We start from the raw sequence: 27228 nt of genomic DNA on the forward strand, positions 1-27228 counted from the left end.
ACTTCAAATCTTCCATAGTGTGAGACTTGTTCCGATAGACTTTTTCTTTGAGCATACCCCAAAGGAAGAAGCCTGGTGGTGTCAGAACCGGTGACCTTGGTGGTCAAAGCCCCTTGAAATTACCCTGTTGCCAAAAAAGGACTCTATTTCTGCTATGCTCTTTGCTGATGTGTGAGACGTTGCTCCATCTTGCAAACGGAGGTTAAATGTTGCAACAGCTGTCTGGTGCCTACCTCATCGCTCCCAGCTTGTTCGAAGCTCCATATACTGAGGAGCACATTGCACGTTGTTTTGTTCAGATTGCTTCATCCTAGTGAGGGTTCTTACAGAATATTTGGGGCCTCTTTCAAGTGAATCTCCCTGTATATGACCCAAGCCATAAGATTGAATGTCTTTTTCATTCCCTGCTCTGAAGTCTGAATGTCCCAGCACTGCATCTCAGTGGGTCCACCTATGGTTCACCTTAGGCACCTTCTGGTGAACCACTGCCATCAGCTGAAACCTACCCCTGCCACAACCCAGCAGGGGAGGCTCCTTGGGAAATAGTTGCCAATAGCCATCCCTTGACCACATATGTAACATGCAGCCCCAGCATGCCATTGGCATCCTCCTATCCCAAAATTGGAAGATTCACTTCCAACTTAAGCAGGACCCCCTCCCCACAAATCAGTAAATTGTCTTGGGTCTTCCACCTCCAAACTGCAACATCACACACAAGTCAAGAAAAAAGCTGACAACACATCATAAAAAGGTAAAAGAAGTCACAGAGAGGTAGGGTGGTTTGCCTAATCTTGACGGCCAAGCAGAAAGGAAAATTCCTGCCAGCCAGCAGCTTTTAAAGCCGTGACATTCAAACCTGGGCACTGCCTTCCTGAGATCCTCAGCCAACTGGCAGTGTTTCTCATTGCTATCTGAAGCCAATCCTCCAAGAGGACTGTACAACTTCTCTCTGAACTCCACCTCCCTTATCCTGCTCTCTGGTTGTTGAGTGATGACCGGGCCAGACTCAGTATCATTGTAATTATGGCCGCTGAGACTAAGTTCACTGATCTCTCAATTGCCTGATCTACATTTAAATGCAGAAACAATACATGCTGATCCTTCTCTTTTGTTTTCACTATGTAGCCATTATTCGGCCAACTCATTCCTGGTCTTTGGGATCATTGGGCACTGCGTACATCAGGAAAATCAGGTCTTGCCAAATAGCAACTGTGCAAAAGAAAGTTTTTGGTGGAATCAGAGTATTCAAAACATTATTCACCATGACACACAAAGGGCATTCAGGGCATGCAGGAGATAAAGCCAGAATTGATGCTCCATTGATGCCATTCACGACATCCATGATCTTACCCATAATGAGTTATTCACCCACACACATATTCACTGTCCTTTATCCAAAGCTCCAAATATATTTGCTCTTATCAAAGAAACAAGAATATTCAGAAGATCCCTTGCTTCATTTATAGAACTTCCATTATAGTTTGCAGGACAGATTTTCTAGCTTCTGTTTTTTCTCTCAAAGCAAAATCAGCAAACCTAGCTCAAACAAGAAATGCTGTTGTACCATGTCATATTCTTTAAAGACCTATTGAGTATAATTTTCAATGCTATTTATGTGTTTAAACTTGATTTTATGCATCTAAATGACTATTACAAAATCACCCGTTGATATGCTCACATAAGAATACACATATTTATTTATTTATTTATTTATTTGAAACCTTTTATATACCGGCATTAGTAAGCATACATCATACCGGTTCACATTGTAACTAGAAGGTTGGAATTACAATCAACAGGGAGGGGAAAACTGGGAGGAATATACATAGAGCAGGCAGGTTGGAAATTAAAGCAATTAACAAGTGTAACAGACTATTTACAGGTAAACACAAGGTGGCTTAAGCAGGATACTGACCGGAGCCTAAATACAAATGGGAACCAGTTAGGCGGGGGCTGGTAGGAGGGGGGGGGGAGGGAGGGTTAGTCAGGGTATGCTTGTTGAAAGAGCCACGTCTTAAGTCTCTTTCTGAACTTGGAGTAACAAGGTTCAAGCCTGAGGAAGGTGGGGAGGGCATTCCATTGTTTGGGTCCTGCAATGGATAGAGCGCGGTCCCTAGTAGCGGAGAGGTGGGCTTTTTTATAGGGGAATAGAAAGGGTGCCTTTGTTGACAGATCGAACAGGTCGTTCAGAGCGTATGGGAGAGAAAGGATCGTCAAGCCAGTTGGAGTTATGCGAGTGGATGGATTTGTGCACTATGGTAAGGATTTTAAAGAGTATATGGAATGCTACGGGGAGCCAGTGGAGTTCTTTGAGAATGGGGGTGATATGATCAGCCTTCCGTGAATTGGTGATGACCCTGGCAATGGCATTTTGGAACATTTGCAAGGGTTTGATGGTGGATGAGGGTAGGCCGAGGAGGAGGGCATTACAATAGTCAAGCTTTGAGGATAGTGTAGCTTGGACGACCGTGCGGAAATCATGATAGTGTAGGAGGGGTCTGAGTTTCTTCAGAATACTGAGTTTGAAGAAGCCTTCTTTTAGGATGGCGTTGATCTGTTTTTTTAGATTGAGTTGTTGATTGAGAATTACCCCAAGGTCTCTTACTGAAGGTTGGGATGTGATGGTGTTGAAGGCTGGGTCTTTGGAGATCAGGGATTTAGGAGGAAAGTGGGGAGAGATGAGGAGCAGCTCTGTTTTGGAAGAGTTTAGAGTGAGGTGGATGTTGGTGAGGAAGTCAATTATGTTGGAGAGACATGAGTTCCAGAGTTCTAGGGCATCTGAGAGAGAGTTGTGAATGGGAATGAGAATTTACACGTCGTCTGCATAGAGGTAGAATTTAAGGCCGAGGTCTGAGAGGAGCTGACATAGTGGCGTGAGGTATATATTGAAGAGGGTAGAGGAGAGGGAGGAACCTTGGGGGACACCTTGAGACAAGGGATAGAGTGAGGAGTTGGCGTTTCCTATCTTGACTGAGAACTTTCTGTTAGATAAATAGGATTTAAACCATAACAGGGCTAGGCCTGAGATGCCTATGTCTGTTAGACGGTTGATGAGGTGGTTGTGATTAATGGTGTCAAAGGCAGCTGAGATGTCGAGGAGGGCGAGGAGATAACAGTTGCCTCTGTCCATGCCTATGAGCAGGTGGTCTGAGAGGGAGAGCAGGAGGGTTTCGGTGTTGAGGTACTTACGGAAGCCGTATTGGTACTTACGGAAGCCGTATAACCCAGTTTTGTACAAATTTTTATACAAACTGAGCAGAGGCATTCCAGGCAGCAGAGTTGGAATGGAATTACCACTTACATGCATACTATTTTATTTTTTAAAATATGCACGCAAGTGTACATGCACAGGTTATGCCCACCGAAAAGGAGGTATAATTTTACATGAGTGTCTTTGTGTACCTGGCCACTTACCCACAAATTTTCAAAGGAGCTTATGCACAAATGTTTCCTTTGAAAATCCTCAGTAAAGTCTGCATGTATAACCACTATGCTGGTAATTATAAAAATTACTTTCAATATGGCCAATCCTTTTGATCTGTAAAAAAAAAAACCACTGACTGAAGATAATTGTAAAAGGAATTTACATTGAGGAAAGAAAGTAATTAGTGGGGTATCATGTGGATTGGTCCTGGGGCTGGTCATGTTCAATATCTTTGTAAGATATATTGTAGAAGGAGGAAAAGTTGGTCTTTATTCAGATGATGCTAAGGTCTGGAATATAGTGGATATGCCGGAGGGAGTAGATAGAATGAGAAGTGATTCTAGGAAGCTTGAAGAATGGTCAACTGCTAGCCAGCTAAATTTCAAGTATAAAACCAATGCAGAATTATGTATTTTCGATACAGATATCCAAGCGAGAAAACCACATTAAGGGGTGAGACACTGTATGCTGAGGGCCAGGAGAGGTAATAATAACATAAAATAAATCTGACACCCAGTGTGAAAAACAGGATAACTAAGATCAACAAGGCCATAATTTGCATAAAGTGATCATCTATTGACATAACAGAAGTAAATTGGATACAATATTATGCAGCAAAATTCATTCCTGAGACAGTCCTACCAACAAGGACACAATGTCAGAAGTAAAAGAGAAAGGTAGCAACTTCTCCTTGGAAACAAAATCACTGTATATAGAGATGTCATTAATAGACAAGTACCTCAAATAATTGAGAATAACAAAAATAATGAGAAATATTTAAATCCTTAAGCTGAAAATATGCTGTACAAATTTAAGTAGATCTTAAATTCATATACTTCAATGAGAAATTGAATATAGCAGTGAAATATAAGAAGGCAAGAGATCAATAACACTGTTATTAAAAAAATTGCATTGGCTCTCTATAGAGTTTAGGATTAAGTTCAAAGTTCTTCTGTTTGTATACAAGGAGTTGAGACAGGTAGGCCTAGCATGCATCCAAGAATTAGTAATGATGTATAAACTTGCAAGGACATTGCACTCTTCTCAAAAGGATTTGCTTCAATTTCCATCACCTTCTCAGGTCAGATTAGAGCTTACTTAAAAGTCAGCTTTTATTTACCTTGCTTCCCATTTATGAAACAAAATTCCTTTTGAACTTTGACCTGAAGCATTTTATCTGAAATTCAGAAAACTAATAAAAGTTTGGTTTAACCAGTAGTACAAGTGCAGGAATCCATTAGTTTCACTTCTGCTATGTTTGAGTATTTATTTTAGTGTTTTATGTTTATTAGAGAGAGAATGGTCAATGGCTTTAGTGACATGGGTTTATTAGCTGGCATAGGGTGGATTTTTGTTTATTTTTTAATTTTTATTTTAAATTAAATTTGTTATTTTGTAAATGGTGGGTGGGTAACTGGATACTAAGGGGCTAGTACAGATATTATTAGGTAGTTATATGAGTAGGTTAGAAGAGGGTAGTTAGTTGGAGGTGATGTTTTGTGTGATGACTTATTTGTAACTGTTCAGTGGGTTTTTCTTTAATTAGCATAAATCAAGTTGACATAAATAAATAAGTAGAGAAAATGTGAAGTGTATAAAATATTAAAAGTCCTGGTAGTAACACAGGTATCCACATGGCCAGATTGTTTGACTGGCTGTGATGATATAATCATCTAGAAGTTGGGTCTGTCTGGTAGGCTGCAAATTCTGTAATAAATAAAAGTCCTAGTGAAAATGTAGGTCCTTGCATAAACAAGTCTATCTGGCAGTCTAGGCAATTGATCTGGGAGGCTCACTAATAATGATGAGGGGTGTACAAAAATGTTTTTTTCGCGTCATTCCCTTTATCATTATGGGTGTAAGCCATTTTGTGTCCCTCCCTGGATCATTTTTTTTTCATTTTGTTGAAAAAAAACCCCCGCTCATAGGACCTGCCCTCAACGCTTCCCATTTATTTATTTATTTGTTTATTTAGTTTTGCATACTGATATTCTGGTAACAATCATACTGGTTTACAGCAGAAATATAATTAAAATCATATGAAATATAAATTATGAAATAAATTAAAAATACAGTAAAATACAGATACAATAAAATCAAGCTTCATAAAAGATTCATGAGCTAAAAAAGTCTCAATTTTTTCATTCATTGCTTCTCACTTTTAATTATTTAAGATACTTCCTCTCTAAATGCTTGTCTAAATCAAGTTTTTAAATCTTTCTTGAAAGTATGAAAGTTAGACTGTAATCTTAATTTCATCAAGAGCAAGTTCCCTAATTGAGATCCAGCCAAAGATAACCCTCTTTCCCTCACTTTATTTAGATGTGTAGACCTGGGTGATGGAATAGTTAGAAAACCTTTATTTGCTGACCGTAGATTATATTGTGGAGTATGGATACATAAAGATGCATTTAACCATTCTATTTTATCATTATATATTATGATTTGTATATTAAACATAGGACATTGTACTCGATTCTACATATAATCAGCAACCAATGCAAATCCATCAAAACTGGCGTAATGTGATCCAACTTTTTTTTTTCTAGTTAGGGCTCAAGCTGCCGCCTTCTGCAGTAGTTGAAGCAGTCTGAGGGTATTGAAGGGAAGGCACAACAGGAGAGCATTGCAATAATCTATCTTTGAAAATATCAATGTCTGTAACACAGTCCTAAAATCATTAAAATGTAACAGAGGTTTTAATTTCTTTAAAATGTGTAACTTAATAAAACCATCTCTAATCATATTACTGATGGCTTACTTCATATTTAACTCACTATCTAAAACTGCCCCAAGATCCCTTGTGGAATTAACTAAATTAAAGTCAGTGCCCAATTATATACGTCATGGTCATATTAAAATATTGATACCTGAACCCACCCTCCTGAGCCCCCAGGACTCACAAAAATGTCCCTGGTATTTTAGTGGAGGACCTCTCACTTCCAGGCCCAGCGGCTGTCATTATTCAAAATGGTGAAGACTTCCCTTTGCCCCATCATATGATAGGGGCTACTGATGCCATTGGGTAATCCCTGTCATGATAGGTGCAATTAGTGGCCTGTGCCATTTTCCAAAATGGCGTCGGCTAGCCCTTTACATGAAAAAATGTACAGCACAAGAGTAAAAGGTAGAATTATACACTGAAACAAGAAAGCTAGAAGTCACAGAAAATTGAAAAAAAAAAAAAGATAAACAAACCCAGGTTGTAGCCACATAAGAAATTACACCCACTAAGTAACAGCATGTACTTTTCCTTTGTATACCATAGCAAACCATACTCAAAATACAGAACTGAAACTGACACTGCATGTACAGAGCAACAAAGAAAAAATCATTAGCTATAAACATGCACTGTATAAAAAAGCTCAAGGTGTAACACACAAACCACAATTCAATACCTGTCACACCAGCATTCGAGATTCATAAAAGCTTACTTCCAGGCACACACAAACCTCTATGCTGGACAACGGGGCACATGGGAAGAAAAATACTCATGGGATAGCATAGACAATCCATCACAGCTGACCTCAAAGTCCTTTTATAAACCTCTGGACTCACTCATAGCTATTAGAGCGCATACAGGTGTCCACAAGCTCATTCTCCAGGAAACCAGGGACAAGGGTACCCTGCTCCAGCTTCCAGATGAAGATGATAATGATGTTGGACTCAGGACCAGTGTGAAAAGCATAAAAGAGAAAACACCATTTATAGCATGCCCTAGACAAGGTCACAGAAAATTACAATTACTGCAGATTCTCACCTAGGGTTGGATGAATCATAAAAGACTCGTGCATGGCTCCAATCCAGCAGATGGTTTTGGCTTGGCTTATCATTCCAACAAGATGACAAGCCAAAGACAAGACAAGCCAGGATTACAACCTGCTCCTCACTGTTACTGCCAGTGTAGCAATTGAGTGGGCCTTTGGGATGCTGAGAGAGTACAGCTAGAAAGGAAAGAGAAAGAGGAACTGGAGGGTAGGAGAAAAAAAGAGCTGAAGGAGAAGAGAGATTAAAACACAGGGTTTTTTGTTTTGGTTTTTTTTTACTGGGGTCGGGTGGGGGAATTGATCCTTGAATATGTTAAAAAGTGCATTTAAATGGTAAACGCAGAAACTGCGTACTCCCTATCAAAAGATTTCAGTTTTTACACAGCAACTACTTTGTCCAACAAAACACTTCAGGCAAGCATAAGTATTAATGAGATATAATTGGATTTTTAAAATATTTTTCTCACATTTTACTCTCAGTGGACAAAAAAACTGCTCTATCATACTAATACAAATATTTTCTTACAAGTATAACTTGCGGATAAGTAGTAACAGGTTTTTTAAATTTTTGGCAGAAAATGGAATCAAATTTGGAAACTTACATAAGGCAAATTATTTGGTTTGGATGGGAGGACTAGATAGGCATTATAGTCAGCCATCATGTTTTTATATTTCTCTGTTTCTATCTAAAATTAAACTATAAAAGGTCTTAGTAAGTGAACACTATATATTTTATTTGTTAATACCATCAAAAGACCAATTATTTAGAGGTATCTAAATAAAAAGTAATTCAGAGGCCTAACATTGCAAAAATGTACATACTTTTTCCTTTTATCTGTTTCAGGTCAAAACTGTGGAGGTTTAGTACAGGGTCCAAATGGTACTGTGGAAAGCCCTGGATTTCCTCATGGCTATCCAAATTATGCCAACTGCACTTGGATCATTATCACAGGAGAACGTAACAGGATACAGTTATCATTTCACACATTTGCTCTTGAGGAAGATTTTGATATTTTATCAATTTATGATGGACAACCTCAACAAGGGAACTTAAAAGTGAGGTAAGTTACATTGCCATCTATATTATCAGATTTATTAAATGACTTTTTTATCATGTATAAAATGATGTTTTACAGGTATTTATGGTATTATGGTTAACTGAATGGATATCCATGTCAAAAGTTTGACTATAGCATTTTAATATTAATTTCTACTTCCATTAGATGAATAGGTTTGGAAAAGAAAAATAATGCATGCGAAAATGACAACTTGGTCATGGTAAAATTTACAAAATCAACAATGTGCATGTTGGAGATTTTGAATGTACCATCTTATTTTCAGACCCTTTTGCACAATACATTGTAGGGATGTGCATTCATTTGCAACGAAATAGGAAATATCGTCTCTATTTCCTATTTCGTCGCAGTTCGGGGGCAGGACGAAACGATAAGAAAACCCATGACATTTCATGTGGTTTCCATATCGTTTTTTTTGGGGGGGAGAAAGGGCACATAAAAAAAACCCCAAACCCACCCCAACCCTTCAAATGCAATTAATTGCAACCCCTAACCCTCCTGACTTCCCAAGACTTGCCCACCCCCCCCCCCCCCCCCAAGACTTACCGAAGGTCCCTGGTGGTCCAGCGGGATCCTGGGAGTGATCTTTCCCTCTCAGGCCATCTGCTGCCACTAATCAAAATGGTGCCGATGGCCCTTTGCCCTTACCATGTGACAGGAGCTATCGGTGCCATTCGTCAGCCCCTGTCACATGGTAGGAGCAATGGATGGCCTGCACCATTTTTTAAGATGACACCGGCCATCCATTGCTCCTACCATGTGACAGAGGCCAGCCAATGGCACCAATAGCCCTTGTCACATGGTAAGGGAAAAGGGCCATCAGTTCCATAATTGATTACTGGCAGCCGATGGCCCGAGAGGGGGAGATCGCTCCTGGGACCCCCGCTGGACCACCAGGAAATTTTGGCAAGTTTTGGGGGGGTCGGGAGGGTGGGGGGTTTGCAATTAATTAACTTTGAAGGGTTGGGGTGGGTTTGGGTTTTTGTTTTTTTGTACAACCCCCCATTGTAATTTAATTCGAAGGGTTGGGGCGGGTTTCAGGCTTCAGTTCTTGGGCATCCAAAATATCCCATGGCATGGGCCATCCATTGTCATATCCAAAATATCCCATGGCATGGGCCATCCATTGTCATATTCTACCTTGTTACACAGTAAACTTGCATTGTTACACAGTAAACTTGGCCGTACATTGGTAAAATGACCACTGACTGAAATACAGTTGATCACAAAGCACTTAAGAGAATATATAATTGTCAATTGGTTCTCTGTAGTCACATGGTCTTCATTCTTGCTTAGTATCCTATCAGATTTCAGTATAGGGTCCTTGTGAGAATGATAGTCAAATGGCATCCTTGGGACATTTGGCCAACTTGATAAACTGAAAATGTTCCTAAAATGGACAAACAAATATTGGTGATAAGTTTCCTGTGGTCCAGATGTTTTGTTTTTTTCGGCTGTCCTGAGCCGAAAAAAAAACAACCCACCCTGACCCTTTGAATCTAATTTACAATCCCCCACCCTCCTGACTCTCCCCCCCAAACTTTCCTAAAGTACCTGGTGGTCCAGTGGGGGTCCCGGGAGCGATCTCCCACTCTTGGGCCGTCGGCTGCCAGTAAACAAAATGGTGCCGTGGCCCTTTGCCCTTACCATGTGACAGGGGCTAATGGTGCCATTGGCCGGCCCCTGTCACATGGTAGGAGCAATGGGTGGCCGGTGCCATCTTAAAAAATGGCATGGGCCATCCATTGCTCCTACCATGTGATAGGGGCTGGCCAATGGCACTGATAGCCCCTGTCACATGGTAAGGACAAAGGGCCATTGGTGCCATTTTGATTAGTGGCAGCCGATGGCCCAAGAACGGGAGATCGCTCCCAGGACCACCAGGGACTTTAGGAAAGTTTTTGGGGGTTGGGAGGGTGGGGGATTGTAAATTAGATCTAAAGGGTCAGGGTGGGTTTTGGGTTTTTTTTTCTGTGTGCCCTTTCTACCCTCCCCCCCCCAAAAAAAAATGATAAGAAAACCATACAAAAATGTTGTGGGGTTTTCCTATCATTTTCAGGGACCCCTGATACATGACAGATTAGAAAATATCGTACGATATTTTCATCCGTCAAAAAAACAATGCACATCCCTAATAATAGCAATAAAAGAATTTTGAAATCCATAAATGTTATATATTATAAACAAAGTAAATAGACAAGATGCCACACAAGCTTAGTACTAAAGTTACCGGGAGCAACACTATTCTATGTAATAATCAATGTTTGTTCCATTTGGGACAATAATCTATTACAGTTGCATCCCCACCATGATACATGAGCATGAATAATGAAAAAAATTTCAAAACCTAAAAGGTATGCTTTAAATCAAGGCCATGTTCTCTGTCATATTCTACCTTCAGTCGTAATCAAAGCATATTTACAAACCTCAAGTTGTTCCCAGCGAGAGGATCCCATGACTTTTATGATGTTGGAAGAAATGTATTTTACATAATGCATTTCTGCGTGTAATTTCATTTGATTTAGCTTCTGGTTTACTAAGGTTTCCCCTTCCCTTCTCCTCCCATTCTCTCTCAATGGTTATTAAAAAAAAGTTTAGGAAATTGGGCCCTTAATATGAGTTTTACAGATGTGATCTTTAATTGTTGAATAAATGTCATATTTTTTTTTGTTATAAGCATAACACAGTAAGTAGGCATTCTTTGTGTGCAATTTACCATATAGTTTGTAAAATGTATATACTTTATCTCTTCTATTTCAAATGCATATTATAGAGAAGTAATAGTAAAATACACTATTATAGTTACAGTTCTGATCAGACTTAAGGTTGGTCAGTCTAAGACAAAAGCTCTGGGATGACAAACTGAGATTTTTGTCTTTAGTAAATTCTTCACTCATTTCCAAATTCCCTTTTAGATAACTCTTATCTTTATGCAAATTTGAAATATTCTGCTATTAGTTGGGACATTTACCCACATAAAATCAGCACTAACATAATATAAGGCAGGATTGAATTGCTGAAGAGAAACATATGCTTCATATTTCCAGCATGGTGGCTTTAAAATATAACAGACCTAAAAAGGTTAATTTTATTAGCTTTCATGTTCATATAAACATCTATTTTTTTTTTCACTTGTTAATCCACTTTGACATCTTTAAACATGTCTCATGTCCTATTGAAAACGTCATGCAATAATTTCCTTCTTCTTCCTTGTATGTACTAGCCTTGATAATCACATTCATGAAAATAACCACTAAAGGGGATTACATCAATGTTTATTTGCAAAAAAGGACTGTATTCATTTAGTAGGTATTCCAATACAGCTCAGATACAAACTAGGTCTTCAGTATAGCAGTAACTGGGTGGCTGTCATACAAGAGTATATGGATGCTACCTTTAATGTGGCATCTGTGCCCTGGTCCAGGACCACTCCAATATACCCCATTTCAGCTGCTCTCCCTTGCACTTACTTCTACTCAGCTCACTGACTTGAACTTCCTGGTTGCTCTCCCAGGCACTGGTGTGCTTTGACAAAAGACATTGGTGGGGGAATAGCAGCCCCATTGGAATGATTGGCAAATCTAATCCACAACAGGAGGTGGAGCCATGGCAATTTTAAAAGGAAGAACAAATGCTCTGCTTCTCCTTTAGTTATGGCTCCTATATGTCTCATAAACCTATATCTTGATACTCACTCAGCCCTTTCTATCTTTTTTTGAATAGGTAATATCATTGGGCTTGGACCAGCATACCTGGGTTCTGTGATAGAAGTACATTGAATAGATTTGTCTTCTGCGTTTCCTGTTATTGCTAGCCTGTTATCACTATTGCAGTAGGGTGCTTGAGCCCAAATGGTAACGGGCTATGTTAGTAGTGGGGATGAAAGGGCTCACAGTTGAGCTGCTGCCACTGGGGTCATAGCCTTGGCAATACAAGCTGATGACTAGGAAGGTGTGACAGCAAATAGGATTGATAGGGCCAAGAAGCCACTGGGATAGTTATATAACAGTTAATACTGGAAGGAGATGTGCAGCAGTCTTACTCTGTGAGACAAGCTGCTCAGGTGACATTCCTTCTCCACAGAAAACTTCAACTTCATAAAATCCTTTTGAGCTAAGGTGGTCCTTTGAAGGCCTCTGAGTGGCAGATGTTTGGCCCTCAAGGGCACCTGCCTGGGGTGGTGGGTTTGGGGGGATAGCAAAGTGGAAATCTGGGTCAAGCTCCCAGATTAGATTCCTCTGTTAGGCCTCTAATTAAAAGGATGCAGCCATTTATTATCTACTAAAAGAAGTCACATGTAGTGTGTTAGGCTTGTGGAAGTGGGGTGGTTGGTCCAAGGAAAAGTCACAATTGTCCTAGTAAAAATGTGTGGGATTAAGAAAACATTCTTTAGCATCATGTAAATTAATTGAATGCTTTATCAACCCTTTTACTCAATAGTACAGGGTGTGTATTATCAACAGTACTGTCTTCTATAATATTCTATTTTATATTAGCCACTGTAGCATTTTACTGTAGCTGCTTATAAATGACACAACTGCACCCTTTATTTTTTAAATAATGAATCTTGAGGAATAATTGCTAGCTATACAGTTTCAGAGTATTCTTTTTGCTTATCACTGTGAAGAGTTTGACATAGGACACACAGATTTTCCTTTTTTAACCAGCATACAGAAGAATTTCAATTGATGGTTCTCATATTAAAATTGAAACAATAAGCCAGTGTCCATTGAATCATTATGAAAATTACTTGTAAGTTTGTCAGATCTCATTGTTGATTTCTTGTCATACTAAAGAAGATCTGCATTCAGATGCTCAAACTACCATAACTTAGCCATTGACTTAAAATTGATGCTATCTTGTGCTCTTCCACTAGATTATTATGTGAAATACATAAACACATTTTACATTTGGAATAAAAAGATAATTATCTTTATTGGACAAAGAGATCAGGCTAAGCTCCAAACTTTCAGATGTGCCAGAGCGCTACCAGATGGGTGGATAGAAGGATGGAGAGCATTTAACAATATTGACTCAAAAACTTGTACAACAGCGGCAGTTACATTCTTGAAAAAAAAAGTCATCTTAATAAAGAGAGCTAGACAATCATTGTTTACAGATTTAGCATAGCTGAAGTCAAAATTTGCAATGCTTCTCTTCCCTTTCAGTACAGAAGAATATTTGCTATTCTTACTTGTGCAAAACTATACAAACATGCTTTGCTTATATTTCCAAATTACAGTTTAAAATTACTCTGCTCAAGACTTGTGCATAAACAAACAGTAGTTACATCAGTTGCTATTTATGAGTAATATCTATGTTTTTTTAATTGTGAAATTTAAGGGATATTCTGACCTGTTCCATGGTCTACTATGTAATGATTAAGTATCAGCGCTGCTTTTCATAACTGTACCTCACTTGGCACAGTGTCTGAAACATATGGATGTACTATTCTAGAAATGCTTCATAACTGGATATAAAATTGCTGTAGTTATATGAGCCTAAAGATGATTGTTGTCACCATGACAACTATTTTGCTCATAACAGTGTGTTCGTAGGTCACTGCTTTCGCATGTAATAAGGGCATCCATTACATTTGCTTAAGCAAATTCAGAATTACGGAAGGAGGGGAAACAAGTGTTGAGGCACCAGTAATAGAATTAAAAAGAAAAGAATAAGACAGCTGTGTAAGTACAGATATGTAACAGTCTACAGCAGCTGTCTAACATTTGTAGGAACAGCTGTGCAGTACTCTGCATTTCACATTAATTATTGTTTGCTGGCTATTCCTGACTATGGGTAAACTTTGTTTCCAAGCTACATGTTTTGCATAATCAAAGGTTCTGCATTTGCCAGTGGCCAACATTGTATGGGTTCAGTTGCTTTCACTGATTCATCTTTTGCCGGTTGATTGGTATTCGGATTGCAGCCATATCAGAGGTCCAATTGCACACTGGCTTGATCAAACTCTATTTCTAAACAGCAGATGCATTCAAAATATATAAAAAATATAAAATACTGTAATTCTGATTTGCTTCTATTAACACATTTAAATAAATATGTCTTTTGTCTATAACAATGTTTCCCAATTTTCTCCTGGAGGCACACCTAACCATAAGGGTTTTCAGGATATTCATAATGAATATCCTTGAGATAGATTTGCATGCTTTAGAGGGTATTCATTGTAGAAATCCTGAAAACCTGACTGGCTAGGTGTGCCTCCATGACAGGTCTGGAAAACATTGAGCTATAAATTAAGAAGAAATTGGAAAACGTGCAGAAGCATGTCTTCATGAATTCTTTCCAATGTAGATTTGTAGAAGGGTATACTAGTGTGACACCTGGCTTTCAGCTTTTAGATGTTGAATCACAGGATTCACTTGTAGATGCACAAAATGCATTTATTTTCTTTTGAACTTGGCATGGCAATCGAAGTCCAATACCAATTGACCTTGCAAATGACTTTTGCTTTACTCACTGAAGACTCAAGACTTCGCTCAAAAATGAAGTACAAAGAATGAGATTTTTTGCAGTTCAGGACTCATAAACTCAACAGATTAGATCACTAGTAAAAGCAGAACACAAACATATACCCACCATTCCTCCTGGAGACCACCTGAATTTTCAGACATCTTTCCAGCATTTGATTTTTATACAAGTTAGATCAATTATAGCTGATGGAGCATCTTCCCTGACTCCCCAACCTGAACCTTCTCTCAGATTCTCACACACAGACTTAGAATCTCACTTTCACTCCTGACCAGGGGTCTCACTTCCTCCTCACAGAACATACAAGAGATGACGAGATTTAAAGATACAGCAGTACACTTTAAGTTGTAATGCTTTTCCCATTTCTTTGTTATTTTAACAATAGGAATAAAGTAGTTAACGCATGGGTGCAGGGCCAGCTTTTGGTGTGTGCGACATTTGTGGTGCCCTTGTATGAGGGGACACCACAATGCTGGCATATCCACCCTCATACCTTTCCACATCATGTAGGCAGAGGTAAAAAGAGAGGGATTCAAGGGGAAAATGGTGCTAGGTAAAGGGTAGGAAAAGAGAGAGAAAGGGGGATGCTTGGTAGGAGAAGAAAGGGTGATCACTGTGCTAGAGTCAATGCCACTACTGAAGGAAAGAGAGCTGTGCCAGAGCTGCTACCACCAAATGGGGGAGTGGAGGGGCATCAATACCAGTGTTCATTAAGGGCACTGGTTAGCCTACAGCTAGCCCTGCATGGCTGATACACTGGCACATAGGATTCCTAGAATGTTGGAGATCACTAGGTGTGCAGACCAAAAAAAAAAAAGATTCAGTTTTTTATTTGTTTTGTTGGGACCCATATTCGTTTCATTAGTTTCAAAACAAAAAAAAATGTTTATTCATTTCATTAGTTTCATTGCTTTCCATTAAAACATAATAGGCTCTAGAATAGTGAATTTTAGATCAATTGTAATGAAACTTGGGAGAAAAAAATCGTCAAAAGAGGGAAAGAGTTGCATGGTACTTTAGAAAATGGCAAAGTGGCATCAAAAAAGTGACATAAAGTAGACTAAGGCTCTGCAAAGGGGTACGAGGATTAAAGGATTGGCAGGAGTTCTCTAATGCAAGGTAAGTGAAGCAAAGAAGCAGTAAGAGGAGGAAGAACACCTCAAGGTTTAGAAAGAGGATGGCTGCCCAACATTAGTGTCATGAATAGTTGATGGAAGCACGAGAGGCAAAGTGGCACCAAAAGTGGCTCAGCCGAGTGCACTGTATAACCCGCAGTTGGACTCGGGTGTATAGGCACTAATTTATCCCCTTATGGAATAAGGGGATTAGCACCTCTACAATGCATGTGCAACGCGGAGTGAGTCTAATAGCGCTAATCACAATCAAATACATGTGATTTAGGCTATTAGTATTCACTACTGATGCAAAAAAAAATGTGCGTCTAGGAGACATATTTAGTGATCAGAAATTAACGCCTGCCTGGAGCAGGCGTTAATTGATGAGCACTCCTTAAACCAATACAGAAAATCAGAAATAAACTGCTTTTCTGTACTGTTTCCTACTTAATATCATTGTGATATTAAGTAGGAGGAAAAAGTAAACACATTTTAAACAAAAAAAAAAAGTTAAAAAAATTGCCGGCAGTCGGGTGCAGGAAATGGATGCTCAATTGAGAAGCGTCTGTTTCCTGAACCCCCTGCCTGTGTGGTGTTTAGGAAAACTGACACAGATAAACTCGGCATCGGTTTTCCTAACCAGCGGCAGGCCAACACACTCAAGCTCTCCTTAGATAGGAGGTGCTAGGGGCATGCAAGTGACCCTAGTGCCTCCTTTCTAATGCGACCCCCTAATTTAAATATTGCATGGCGCCCCCAGGGTGGGAGCCTGGGGGCGCATTAAGAAAGCGGGTGCTAACTGTTCATCACCCTCTTTCTGCACCAAAGTATTGCATTGACCCCTAAAGGTGTATGATGATGGGCATAGCATTAAGGCAGAGTGGCATGGGAGACACCAATTATTCCGTTGGGGCACGCTGCAACCAGAGAATGGGAGGATGACTCTTCCTGTCAAGGTTTGGCTGCACCTGGACAATCCACCAGTCCAGTGGGATTGGTTTGTATCATGGAGTAAGCCACTCATGTCATAGCTAGGTAGTAGGTAGGTACCCAAATGCACAGTACAGAGGAACTGTTAGTGGGCCATGAAATAAGTTATGGCTCATAAAGCGCTGCCATAAGTGTGCAAAAGAATGGATAGCCATGCAAGAGCAAGAAATGGCAAGAAAGTGAGTACTATAGTTGAAGAATGGTCTTAAAATCCTGAGGAGTGTTTCAGTAAGTTGTAATGCAATCTATGGCTAGGGCCTCTGTAATAATGATTTGAACATAGCATGCGTAGCTTTAAGTGACAGGCCTCAGTAGTTAGGGTTAGAAAATGGCATTCCATAGGTGTGGCAGGCCTCATTGTTAATATTTGGAACATGGCATGTCATAGCTGTAAGTGACAGGCTTCATTCTTAATGGTGGGAATATAGCATGCCATATCTGTAATTGTCAGGCCTCAGTGTTAATGTTTGGAACATGGCATGCCATAGTTGTAAATGACAGGCCTCATTGGCAATGGTTGGAAAATGGCATGTCTTAGCTGTAAGTGACAGTCCTCATTGGTAATGGTTGGAACATAGCATGCCATATTTGTAATGGACAGGCCTCAGTGTTAATGTTTGGAACATAGCATTCCATAGTTTTAAAATGACAGGACTAATTAGAATGTTTGGAAAGATGGCATGCTGTAGCTGCAAATAACAGACTTCATTGGCAAGGGTTGGAACATGGCATGCTGTAGCTGTAAAATGACAGGCCTCATTGGCAATGGTTGGAACACAGCATGCCTTAACAGCTGTAAGCGAAAGGCCTCATTGGTAATGGTTGGAATGTGGTATGCTGTAGCTGTAAGTAACAAGCCTCATTGGTGAGGATTTGAAAATGGCATGCATTAGCTGTAAGTGACAGGCCTCAGGGGTTAGGGTTGGAGTAAGCCAGGCTAATAGAGGATACGTTATTCTTAAGTGGTGGTTTTTGTAGAAGAGGCAGAGGAACTCATTGGAGTCATGCCCCAGTGCTGTTTACCAAACACCACCACTGAGGTATGATTCCACTGACCTCCTTACTTGCTTTGCCTCAATACCTGTTTGCAGCAAAAGAGTAAATAGGAGACTGCCATATCTCCCAGTGAAATAGCATATACTGTCATATATCCCAGACAGTATATAGGAGCTCACTTTTTCTTTCAGAGAAGCAAATTCTATAAAAGACAGCCATATCTTCCTGAGAAACAGAGTATATAGGAGACTGTGTACTATATTCCAGAAAAACAAAAGTGAAAGAATACAGAGAAAAACTTCTTAGACTAATTATCTTATTAGTAATGTGCATGGGAAAATAATAATTTGATTTGTTTTAAATTCAAATAAAAATGTCCTAAATTCATTCCAGATTTGTTCCATTTATTTTAGGAAGTTTATGGATACAAATACCATTTACATACCCCAATGCGGGGTAGCCAATGTGCATGGAGGGTATGTATGTGGATGGAGGTTTGTGTCTGATATGTGGGGGGAAGTAATATGCTAGTGGAAGCAAATTTTAGGGGTGCATGCTGTATCAGCTGAATGGTTATAAGATGTGGGGTGTATGTGTTTGGTGAGGACAGTGTACAGCTGTTTGTGGATATGATATATGTGAGTATACGAGTATGTAGGGGTAGGTGTTTAGGCGTGTGGTGTAGATAGGAATATGGTGTATGTGAAGGTGTGTGTGTGTGTGGAGGGCTGTATGATATAAATGTTTGTATAGATGGGAATGTGGACATGGAGGTGTGTCTGGTGAGTGCAGAATGAGAGTGTGGTGCATTTGAAGGATTTGTGTGTGGTTGTGTTTGTTGGGGGGTATATGGGGTGAGTGCATGTGGGATTTGGAATTGTGGAAGTATCCAGTATATGTGAGAAAGTGTGGAAGGGTATGTGCATGGGGTCCTCCTACTCCCCCCTCCCCTCTAGACCCCCTGTCCCTTACCTCGATAGCTCTGGTGGTGTAGTGGAGAATGGAGAGCTCTCCAGAGTTCTGGGCTTAGTTCCACTATTGTAAAAATGGTACTGGTCAGCTACATAGCAACTTATGCCCCAATCACATAAGTACCACAGATTAGTGAATCCTACAGTATTTTTTTCCTTCAGAAAAAATACTGGAGCTTGGCAAATAGCACTTGCATTTGAAGCACTAACGTTGGAGTGACTTGCACAGCTTCACAAAAAACATCAGTGGGAGCAAAAGGATTTGAACCTTAGTTTCTCAACCCACTGCTCTATCCACTAGGTTACTTTTCTACTCCAAATTGTTGGTAGGATAGTAAAGTAAATTTTCCTCTGAAGCATCAGCAGACTAACATCCCTACTGATGCACTCATTCCCCTTCCCACCTGGATCTCTAAAGGGTGCACAAGTCAGGAGTGAAACTTCCCCCTTCTGACATAAATCTCTCCCCCCCCAAAAAAAACCCACCAAAACCACAAATATATCCCCCTCACTACCCTCCTGTATAACCCCTTCCCTTCCCTAAGATCTCCTCCCTTTCTCTCAATAAAGGCTAGGCTGGCAGCCACAAACCCCGCCTCCAAAGCCCACCCTCATTCATATCTATAGTGACATAGTAAATAATGGCAGAAATAGGCCATCCATCCCAGGAGAGGGGGACTAGTGGTTAAAACAGAAGGCTAAGAACCAGAGAGGCAATGTAATACCTCTGATGCTCCACATGTCCTTGGGCAAGTCACTTCACTCTCTATTACCTTAAGCTCAAACTTAAAGGATAACTTTCAGAGATCTCCGCGCAGCCACATATACATGCATATATGGGCACACAGAGATCTACTATAGTATTTATAATCTGGTCTGTGCAGATTCTATAATATGTGCATTTCTATCCCAACATATGCGCACATGTTTCAGAACATGTGGATATTTGGAATGCCTATCTTATCTACATATTCAGACATAGTCTGGATATCAAATTTAGCCAGATAAATTTATCTGGCTAGCTTTAGAGGCATATTCAATAGTACAGATGCAGTATTGAATATAGCTGGTTATCTTATAGTTAGCCAGCTAACTTTAACTGGCTTACATTAGGTAAGATCTTTGCTCGACCAGACTTAGCCGGCTAAGTTATCCAGCTAACTCTGAATATTGGAACTAGCCAGTTAAATTAACCAGCTAACTCAGCTCCTCCCAGTCATGCCCCAGAATGCTCCTAACTTAGCCAATTAAATTCTACCTGACTAACTTACTTATTAGCCGGCTAGAATTTAGATAAATAAGTGCCCAAATATTACTTTAGCTTGCTAACTGCTTTATTAGCTGGTTAAATGCTTCTGAATATCGACCTCATGCATGCATATATTTTATGCACAAATAAATAGATCTTTGGTGAGGCCTCACCTGGAATACTGTGTTCAGTTCTGGAGACTGTATTTTCAAATGGATAGAGACAGGATGGAAGCAGTCCAGAGAATGGCAACCAAAATGGTTTGCGGTTTGTACTGGAAGACATTAGAGGAAAGGCCAAAGGATCTAAATATGTATACCCTGGAGGAAAGAAGGTGCAGGGGAGATATGATACAGGCCTTCAGATATCTGAGAGGCTTTAATGATGCTCAGACATCAAATCTTTTCCACTGGAAAAAAAACTGTAGAACTAGGAGTCAAAATATGAAACTCCATGGGGGGACAACGGGGAGACAACTGAAAACCAACATCAGAAAATATTCTTCACAGAGAGGGTGGTAGATGCCTGGAATGCCCTCCCAGAAGAGGTGGTGAAGATGAAATGATAATGGAATTCAAAAGGGCATGGGATAAGCACTGCAGATCCCTAGAGGCTAGAAGGATGGAATTGAAAAATTAGGGTAACCTATATTAACTTTGGGGTAGATTTTAAAAGATTTAACCGCGTAGGTGGCCTTACGCGTGCCGGGCCTATTTTCAAAGGCCCGGCCAGGCGTGTAAGTCCTGGGGCTTCGGGAAAGAGGAGGGGCGGTCTGGGGGGCAGGGTGGGGCATGGCTAGAGGCCCCCGGCATAGCAGCCATTTGCCGATGTGCTGGGGGATCGTGTGCCGGCAGGATGCCGGCATGGAACCTGCACCTGCCCGAGGCAAGTGCAAAAGGTAAGATAATGTTTTTGGAGGGGGGCTACATTAGGGCTAGGGGGCAGGTAGGTTAGGGGAAGGGGAAGGGAGGTTAGTGTAGGAGGGTGGGAAGTTCCCTCCCAGTCCACTCCGAAATTGGAGCGGACTAGGAGGGAAATGAGGAAGGCCGCGGGCATTGGCGCACGCAGAATGCACAAGTGTGCACCCCCTTGCACGCGCCGACCCCCAATTTTAATACACGCGCGCACCTGCGTGCGCATGTTATAAAATTGGGTGTCCATGTGTGTGCACTGGGTAGCGCGCATGCACATTCTTTTAAAACCTACCCCTTTATGTGTAACATTTCAGATTGTGGTGACCTGCATGGAGCAGCAGTTACTACCCTTAACATAAAAGCTTGGGTTGGCTAGCATAGAGGTGGTATGACCAGGGCCGGTGCAAGTGGATTCGGCGCCCTAGGCACCTTCAGCCTTTTGCCACCCCCCCCCACCCCCACCCCCGGCGTGCTGCCACCAGCCCGCCCCCGGTCGCAGCCCCGACTCTAGGGGCAGGGACCACATGCCGCCACTCCCCCACCCTCCCAACCTCCCCCTCCACTCCAAAAAAAAATCTCACAAAACACCTGATCTAGCTGGGAGCCCGGGAGTGATCTGCCGCTCCTGGGTCATTGGCTGCCACTAACAAAAATGGCGCCGGTGGCCTTCAGCCCCTAGCATGTGACAGGGGCTACCGGTGCCATTGGTTGGCCCCTGTCACATGGTAAGGTCTAAAGGCCACCGGCGCCATTTTGGTTAGTGGCAGCTGAGGCCCCGGGAGCGGCAGATCGCTCCCGGGCCCTACGCTGGACCACCAGGGGAGCGTCGGGAGGATGGCACAACAGGGGGGGGGGGGGAGCAGGGCGAGGCGGGGGCTGGGCAGAATTTTGAAGGGGCTCGTTTTGCCCTTTCAAAATTCTGCCGCCTGAAGTGGCTGCGAGCAGCGGCGGTGCCCCCTAAGTCTCGGTGCCCTAAGCACAGGCCTAGCTCGCCTAGTGGTTCCTCCGGCCCTGGGTGTGATCAGCCTACCCATTGAGTTCACATATTCATGGCTAGTTTGTGGCATAAAACAGTTATTTTTGGGACACTTTTGCATTTGCAAACCAATTAGCCTTGATGCTTTTGACTCAACTGCAACATCGCTCTCCGCTTCAACGGTAAGAGTAAAAAAGGAGAATTGGATTCAGACAACAGCCAACGCTGGACCCCAACTTTTAGAGTCTGGGATACTGATACACAGACTTTAGGAAAAAAAAAGCACAGGACTGCTTCTAAGACCAAATGCAAAAGCAAAGCACTTTCATGCATCATTGTCTGAATTATCAGGCAGGCTGCTCACCCCATGTAAATGCTGCTGGCAGTAATTTCATTATGGGTTTGACAGTTGCTTGGTTTTGATTATAAAAATGACTACGCTGAACATAAGGCTAGGGGGTCCCTGCACAGAGTGGCAGTTAGTTACTACCCTTGGCAGAAACATGGAGATAACCTGCCCAGAGCAGCAGTTACTACCATAAGAAACTTGCTGGGGAGACTAGCTGGACCATTTAGTCTTTTTCTGCCATCTTTCCTATGTACTATGTTGTTGGCATAAAACCCCGATTTCCATGTAGAAGTAGGTATATTTTAAAATATACATAAATTCTTGAAATTACCTGTTTGCCAATACTGCTAACAGTTCATCCAATCCATCTTTGATTCATCGATTATCTCCTAATATTTCACTTTGAACTCCCTCCCAGTTCACCCAGACCTCTCACCTAAAATAGCAGACATCAAGTAAATTAGATATTACTGTACTGGGTGACTAGTAGATGTAGAATTGTGCAAATAAGTTGCCTAATATGTTCCCGTTGATCTCTTGTAAAATAACTTTTGTATGTACCTCTTGGTCCTGCCCCGAAACCTCTAGAGAACCCCTTTTTCGCACAGGTGAATGTGCATGGGAAGCTGAAAATATGTACGTACTTTTGATGTTTAAAAATGTATATACAGAAATGCAAGCTGCTTACATGTGCATAAGCTAATTTTATGCGCATAGCTCTTTTGAAAACTAAATGATTTGATGAGAAGTCCTCTGGGAAAAAAGAAATACTAGAGGTGTGCACAGATATTTTTATATTTGGTTTATGTATTTGAAACAAAAAAAGGAATGAACAAAATAAAGTTAAATATTTGTCCTGTTCATGTACTGCCTTCCCTGATGAGCCAGGCTCCTCCAAATCCTCTTACTTCCCAAAGTCTTTAAAATACATTTAAATCTTCACAGGGTAGGAGTGATCCCCAGTTGCCCCTACCCTGTTATTGCTGCAATGGCACCGGTAAACCAAGGATGGCTTCATTATTACTTTGCTCCTTACCAAATGGTTCCATTTTATTGTAAGTTTTTTCCTGCATTCTAGTACATCCTATGGGAAATAACTTGTACTAAAATGTCATGTGAACATGCCTTTTTAATGCTGGCCAGTAAATAGACCCCTAAATTAGAAAAGGAACATATTATTCTGTCATAGTCAAGAAAATACAGGCAAAGCAGAATGTTCATATCACCCCAGAAATGGGTCTTCATGCTAACCAGCTACTCAAAATCTCATTTGTCAACAAATTGTGCCGAACTAATGAGATCCACATTCAGCTGTTTGTACCATGCAATTATGTACACAAGAACTCTGAATCAGATCCTTCATGAGCAGACATGCCAAGGGTTGAAGAGTTTGGTAGATAAAGACTTCCACTGAATAAAACATTATGCATGAAAAGTTAACCTACATAAATAGTATTTACAGCAGATTTTAAATTTTATGTGAAAGATTCCTGACATCTGTAAAGTTTATAACAGAGCACCACACAACAGATTTGTTACTTACTCATAGAGCACACAATGCATTACAAATCTGCCTGTCTTGATGGCTAGCAGTTTTATTGCAGCTCTTAAACATGATGTTATCCTTAGAGGTAGCACTTAACAACAGCTTAGATTTTTAAGTTTACAGGTCAAAGATAAAGTAGACAAACCTTCTCTCTCTCTCTTTTTTTTTTTTTATCGACTCTTAGCCTGATAGAATGCAGACTACAGAACTTGACTCATCTGGTGCCAGCTATTAGTTCATAGATTATGTGAGCAGCTATTGTAGTTATTTTGGTCCCTAAACCAGTCTGACTTTCAGGGTATCCAATTTATTAAATGTAACTTGGGTTATATATATACAAATATCTATCATTGTAACTAGCCTAAAACAATGCACTTTTTGAAAGCGTGGAGAACTACTGCTCTGTGGCAAAAACATTTTTTTTAAAACAAGATTCATTATGCTTTGCCATTGAGAGAAAAAAAAGAGTTTGTAGTATGTTGGTCCTATAAAAATAAAATTGGGAAAAATGTAAAGAATGGTCCCCCAGGGCTGCCAATAACAGGCACCCAAGGCAACAGGCTGGGAGGCTCCTTCTCCTGGGGATACTTACCAGGCAGTGGGGCGATAGCGATCATGCACTGGATCCCAGCATGGCGGCAGCCTCGTGGTGGCTGCAGGGAGGGTCAGGGCCGTTGATGGCATTGGGTCACCACTGTGACACATTGTACCCTGGTTGGCCAGGCGCTGAGCACAATGACATCATTGTGATGCAACTCGGTGTCGGGCCAACCGATTGGCCAGGAGACATTGTGTGATGATGTCGGGTGGGGAAGGGAACCAGCGGGAAGTTTAAAGTCCTGCTGGCAACCTTCCCACTTCTTCCTCTTTGGCAGCCCCGATGCGATCTCCAGGAGCCAGTAATGCAAATGCTGACTCTCTCTCTCTCTCTCGATGTAAGTGGTCCCTATTCAGGAGACTCACTCCAAAATCAGATGCAGAAGGACAACCGGTGCCACCTCAGCTATGATTCTTTGGAATCCATCAGCCTGAGACATTCAGCGAAGATCATTGGTGTCCTCCACCTGGAATGCATACATCCAGAAATACGACAGGTTGAAATAATTTCTGTATATCCATGAATGGAAAGGGCTTCAGGTTCCTAAAGACTTGTGAATTGACTACATCATGCATGCAAAACAAAAAGGAGTGTTGCTGAGTATGGTCCGCTTGCAACTAGCAGCCTTGGTTTTCTTTATGAAGGGAAGGCCAGGAGGCGAATGGCCTTTTTATTTCAATCAAGAGAATGCTTCAGGATTGGGCCAGAGAAGTGCTCCTGCATCACGACACTCTCTGGCCACTCATGCATAAGTTATTGCTACAACTATGCTGTGCATTACCCAGTGTTGCCACAGCATCCTTCAAAATCACCCTGTTTTGTGTCGCCTTTTCCCTAGCTTTCTTTGGGGTGCTTCGAGTGAGCGAATTTACAGTGTCATCAAGGAAAGCCAAGCGGTTGAGAGGTTTCAGAGATACTGATCTGGAATTATTGAAGGATAAACTAGTACTGTACATCAGGCAATCAAAGACAGACCAAATGGCGAGGGGCCACAGCATTACCCTAGCGGCGGTGCCTAATTTAATAACTTGTCCAGTTAAGGCCATGATGGAATATTTGGCTACACATTCCAAAGTACTGGGCTTGTTGTTGCTACACAAGAATTCCATACCCTTAAGCAGAAACCAATTTGTGGCAGTTTTTAAAAAGGCCTTGTAAGTGTAAGGTATGGACAGAGGGTCTTTTGGGATGCATTTCTTTCATATTAGTGCAGCATCCTATGCTGCCATCATAGGTCTACCTCAGTGGTCTACCTCAGTGTCAGTGGCGTTCAAAAGTGTATACCTCATATATTAGGCATATTTAAGGTTTCCCAGTGCTGGCTTATGAGTCTGTTGTAGAGATGTGAATCGGAACCGGAATCCGTTCCGATTCCGGTTCCGATTCACATCGTGAATTTTTTTTCGTGCGGCCCAATCGGGTATTTTTTATCAGCTGCGCCCAAGCCGATAAACAAAAAACCTACCCCGACACTTCAAAACAGCTCCCTTAGCTTCCCCCACCCTCCCGACCTCCCCCCCCAAAAAAAAAAACATTTTAAATTACCTGGTGGTCCAGTGGTGGTCCCGGGAGCGATCTCCCGCTCTCGGGCCGTCGGCTGCCACTAATAAAAATGGGGCCGAAGGCCCTTTGCCCTTACCATGTAACAGGGTATCCGTGCCATTGGCCGGCCCCTGTCACATGGTAGGAGCACTGGATGGCCCGCACCATTTTTAAAGATGGCGCCGGCCATCCATTATGGAGAGGGACCACCGGCTAGGCTGCAGTATGGAGACAAACACAGATAGTTCTTTATTAGACAGGAAGTAGAACCACCAGAGGTGACAGTAGTGAGCTGATGTGCCCGGCAGGGCTGAAGTCCCTCAGATACTGGAATTGTGGTCTCTGGGATGCTGAGCTGCAGAGAGAGACTATAGGTAGTGAGTAGACAGGGTATGCTGGATACATAACCAGTAGTAGATGATACACTCACAATTGTAGATATCTGAAATGGCTTCTATGTAACAGAGAGTCTTCAGTATATTCAGGAACAGGAGCCGTAGGTGAGTACTGGTTCCTATATGCAGTTTGGAATGAGAACTCACAATATCTGTGTATGAGATGGCTTCTGGAATATAAGAGAGTCTTTGGAGGGTTTTAGGAACATAGGCCCTCGTGGAGTGAGTACTGGTTCCTATCTGTAATCTATAATAGTAATTCACAAGATATAGGTATGTGATAGCTTCTGAAATAGAAGAGAGTCTGTGAAGGGTTTCAGGAACATGGGCCCTTGTGTAGCGAGTACCGGTTCATATCTGCAATCTGCAATAAGGTCTCACGATCTCCGTACCTGCGATAACGTCTTAGACAGAAGAGAGTCTTTGGAGATTAGGAACAGAGGCCCTTGTGGAACGAGTACCGATTCATATCTGTAATATAACTCACAGTGTTCACGTCTGCGATCACTTCCAGATAATAATAAGTCTTCTGAGCATTCAGGGATGGAGGCCCTCGAGGAGCGAGTACTGTATCCCATTGTAGCAATCTGAAATCAAAGAGAGAGAGCGGAGTCCCCGAGGAGCAGGTATCCCTGGTAAGTACAAGAAGGCAGAGTAGCTTGGATGAATCGTAACCAAAGGAAGTATGATTCGAGTCCTTGCTAACTTGATTCATAGTTGCAAACAAAGACCTTTTAAGTTGGAAGCGGATGACATCACTATGGGGGGACACCCCCGAGGTTCGTGCCCTTGCCGGTACAAACTCTGGAGCATGCGCGCGCGCCCTTATGT

General features: G+C 41.5%; 1 protein-coding gene across 1 annotated transcript in view; it reads left to right on the forward strand.

Moving 5' to 3' along the window:
• The window catches only part of CSMD1 (CUB and Sushi multiple domains 1), a 4035193-nt gene that overhangs the window by 13584 nt on the left and 3994381 nt on the right, over window positions 1–27228 (forward strand). The window contains 1 exon segment of the mRNA XM_029596871.1: window positions 8036–8252. Within this exon segment, the coding sequence (XP_029452731.1) occupies window positions 8036–8252 (217 nt within the window).

This window comes from Rhinatrema bivittatum, chromosome 3, assembly GCF_901001135.1.
Source record: "Rhinatrema bivittatum chromosome 3, aRhiBiv1.1, whole genome shotgun sequence".
Classification (NCBI taxonomy): Eukaryota; Metazoa; Chordata; class Amphibia; order Gymnophiona; family Rhinatrematidae; genus Rhinatrema; species Rhinatrema bivittatum.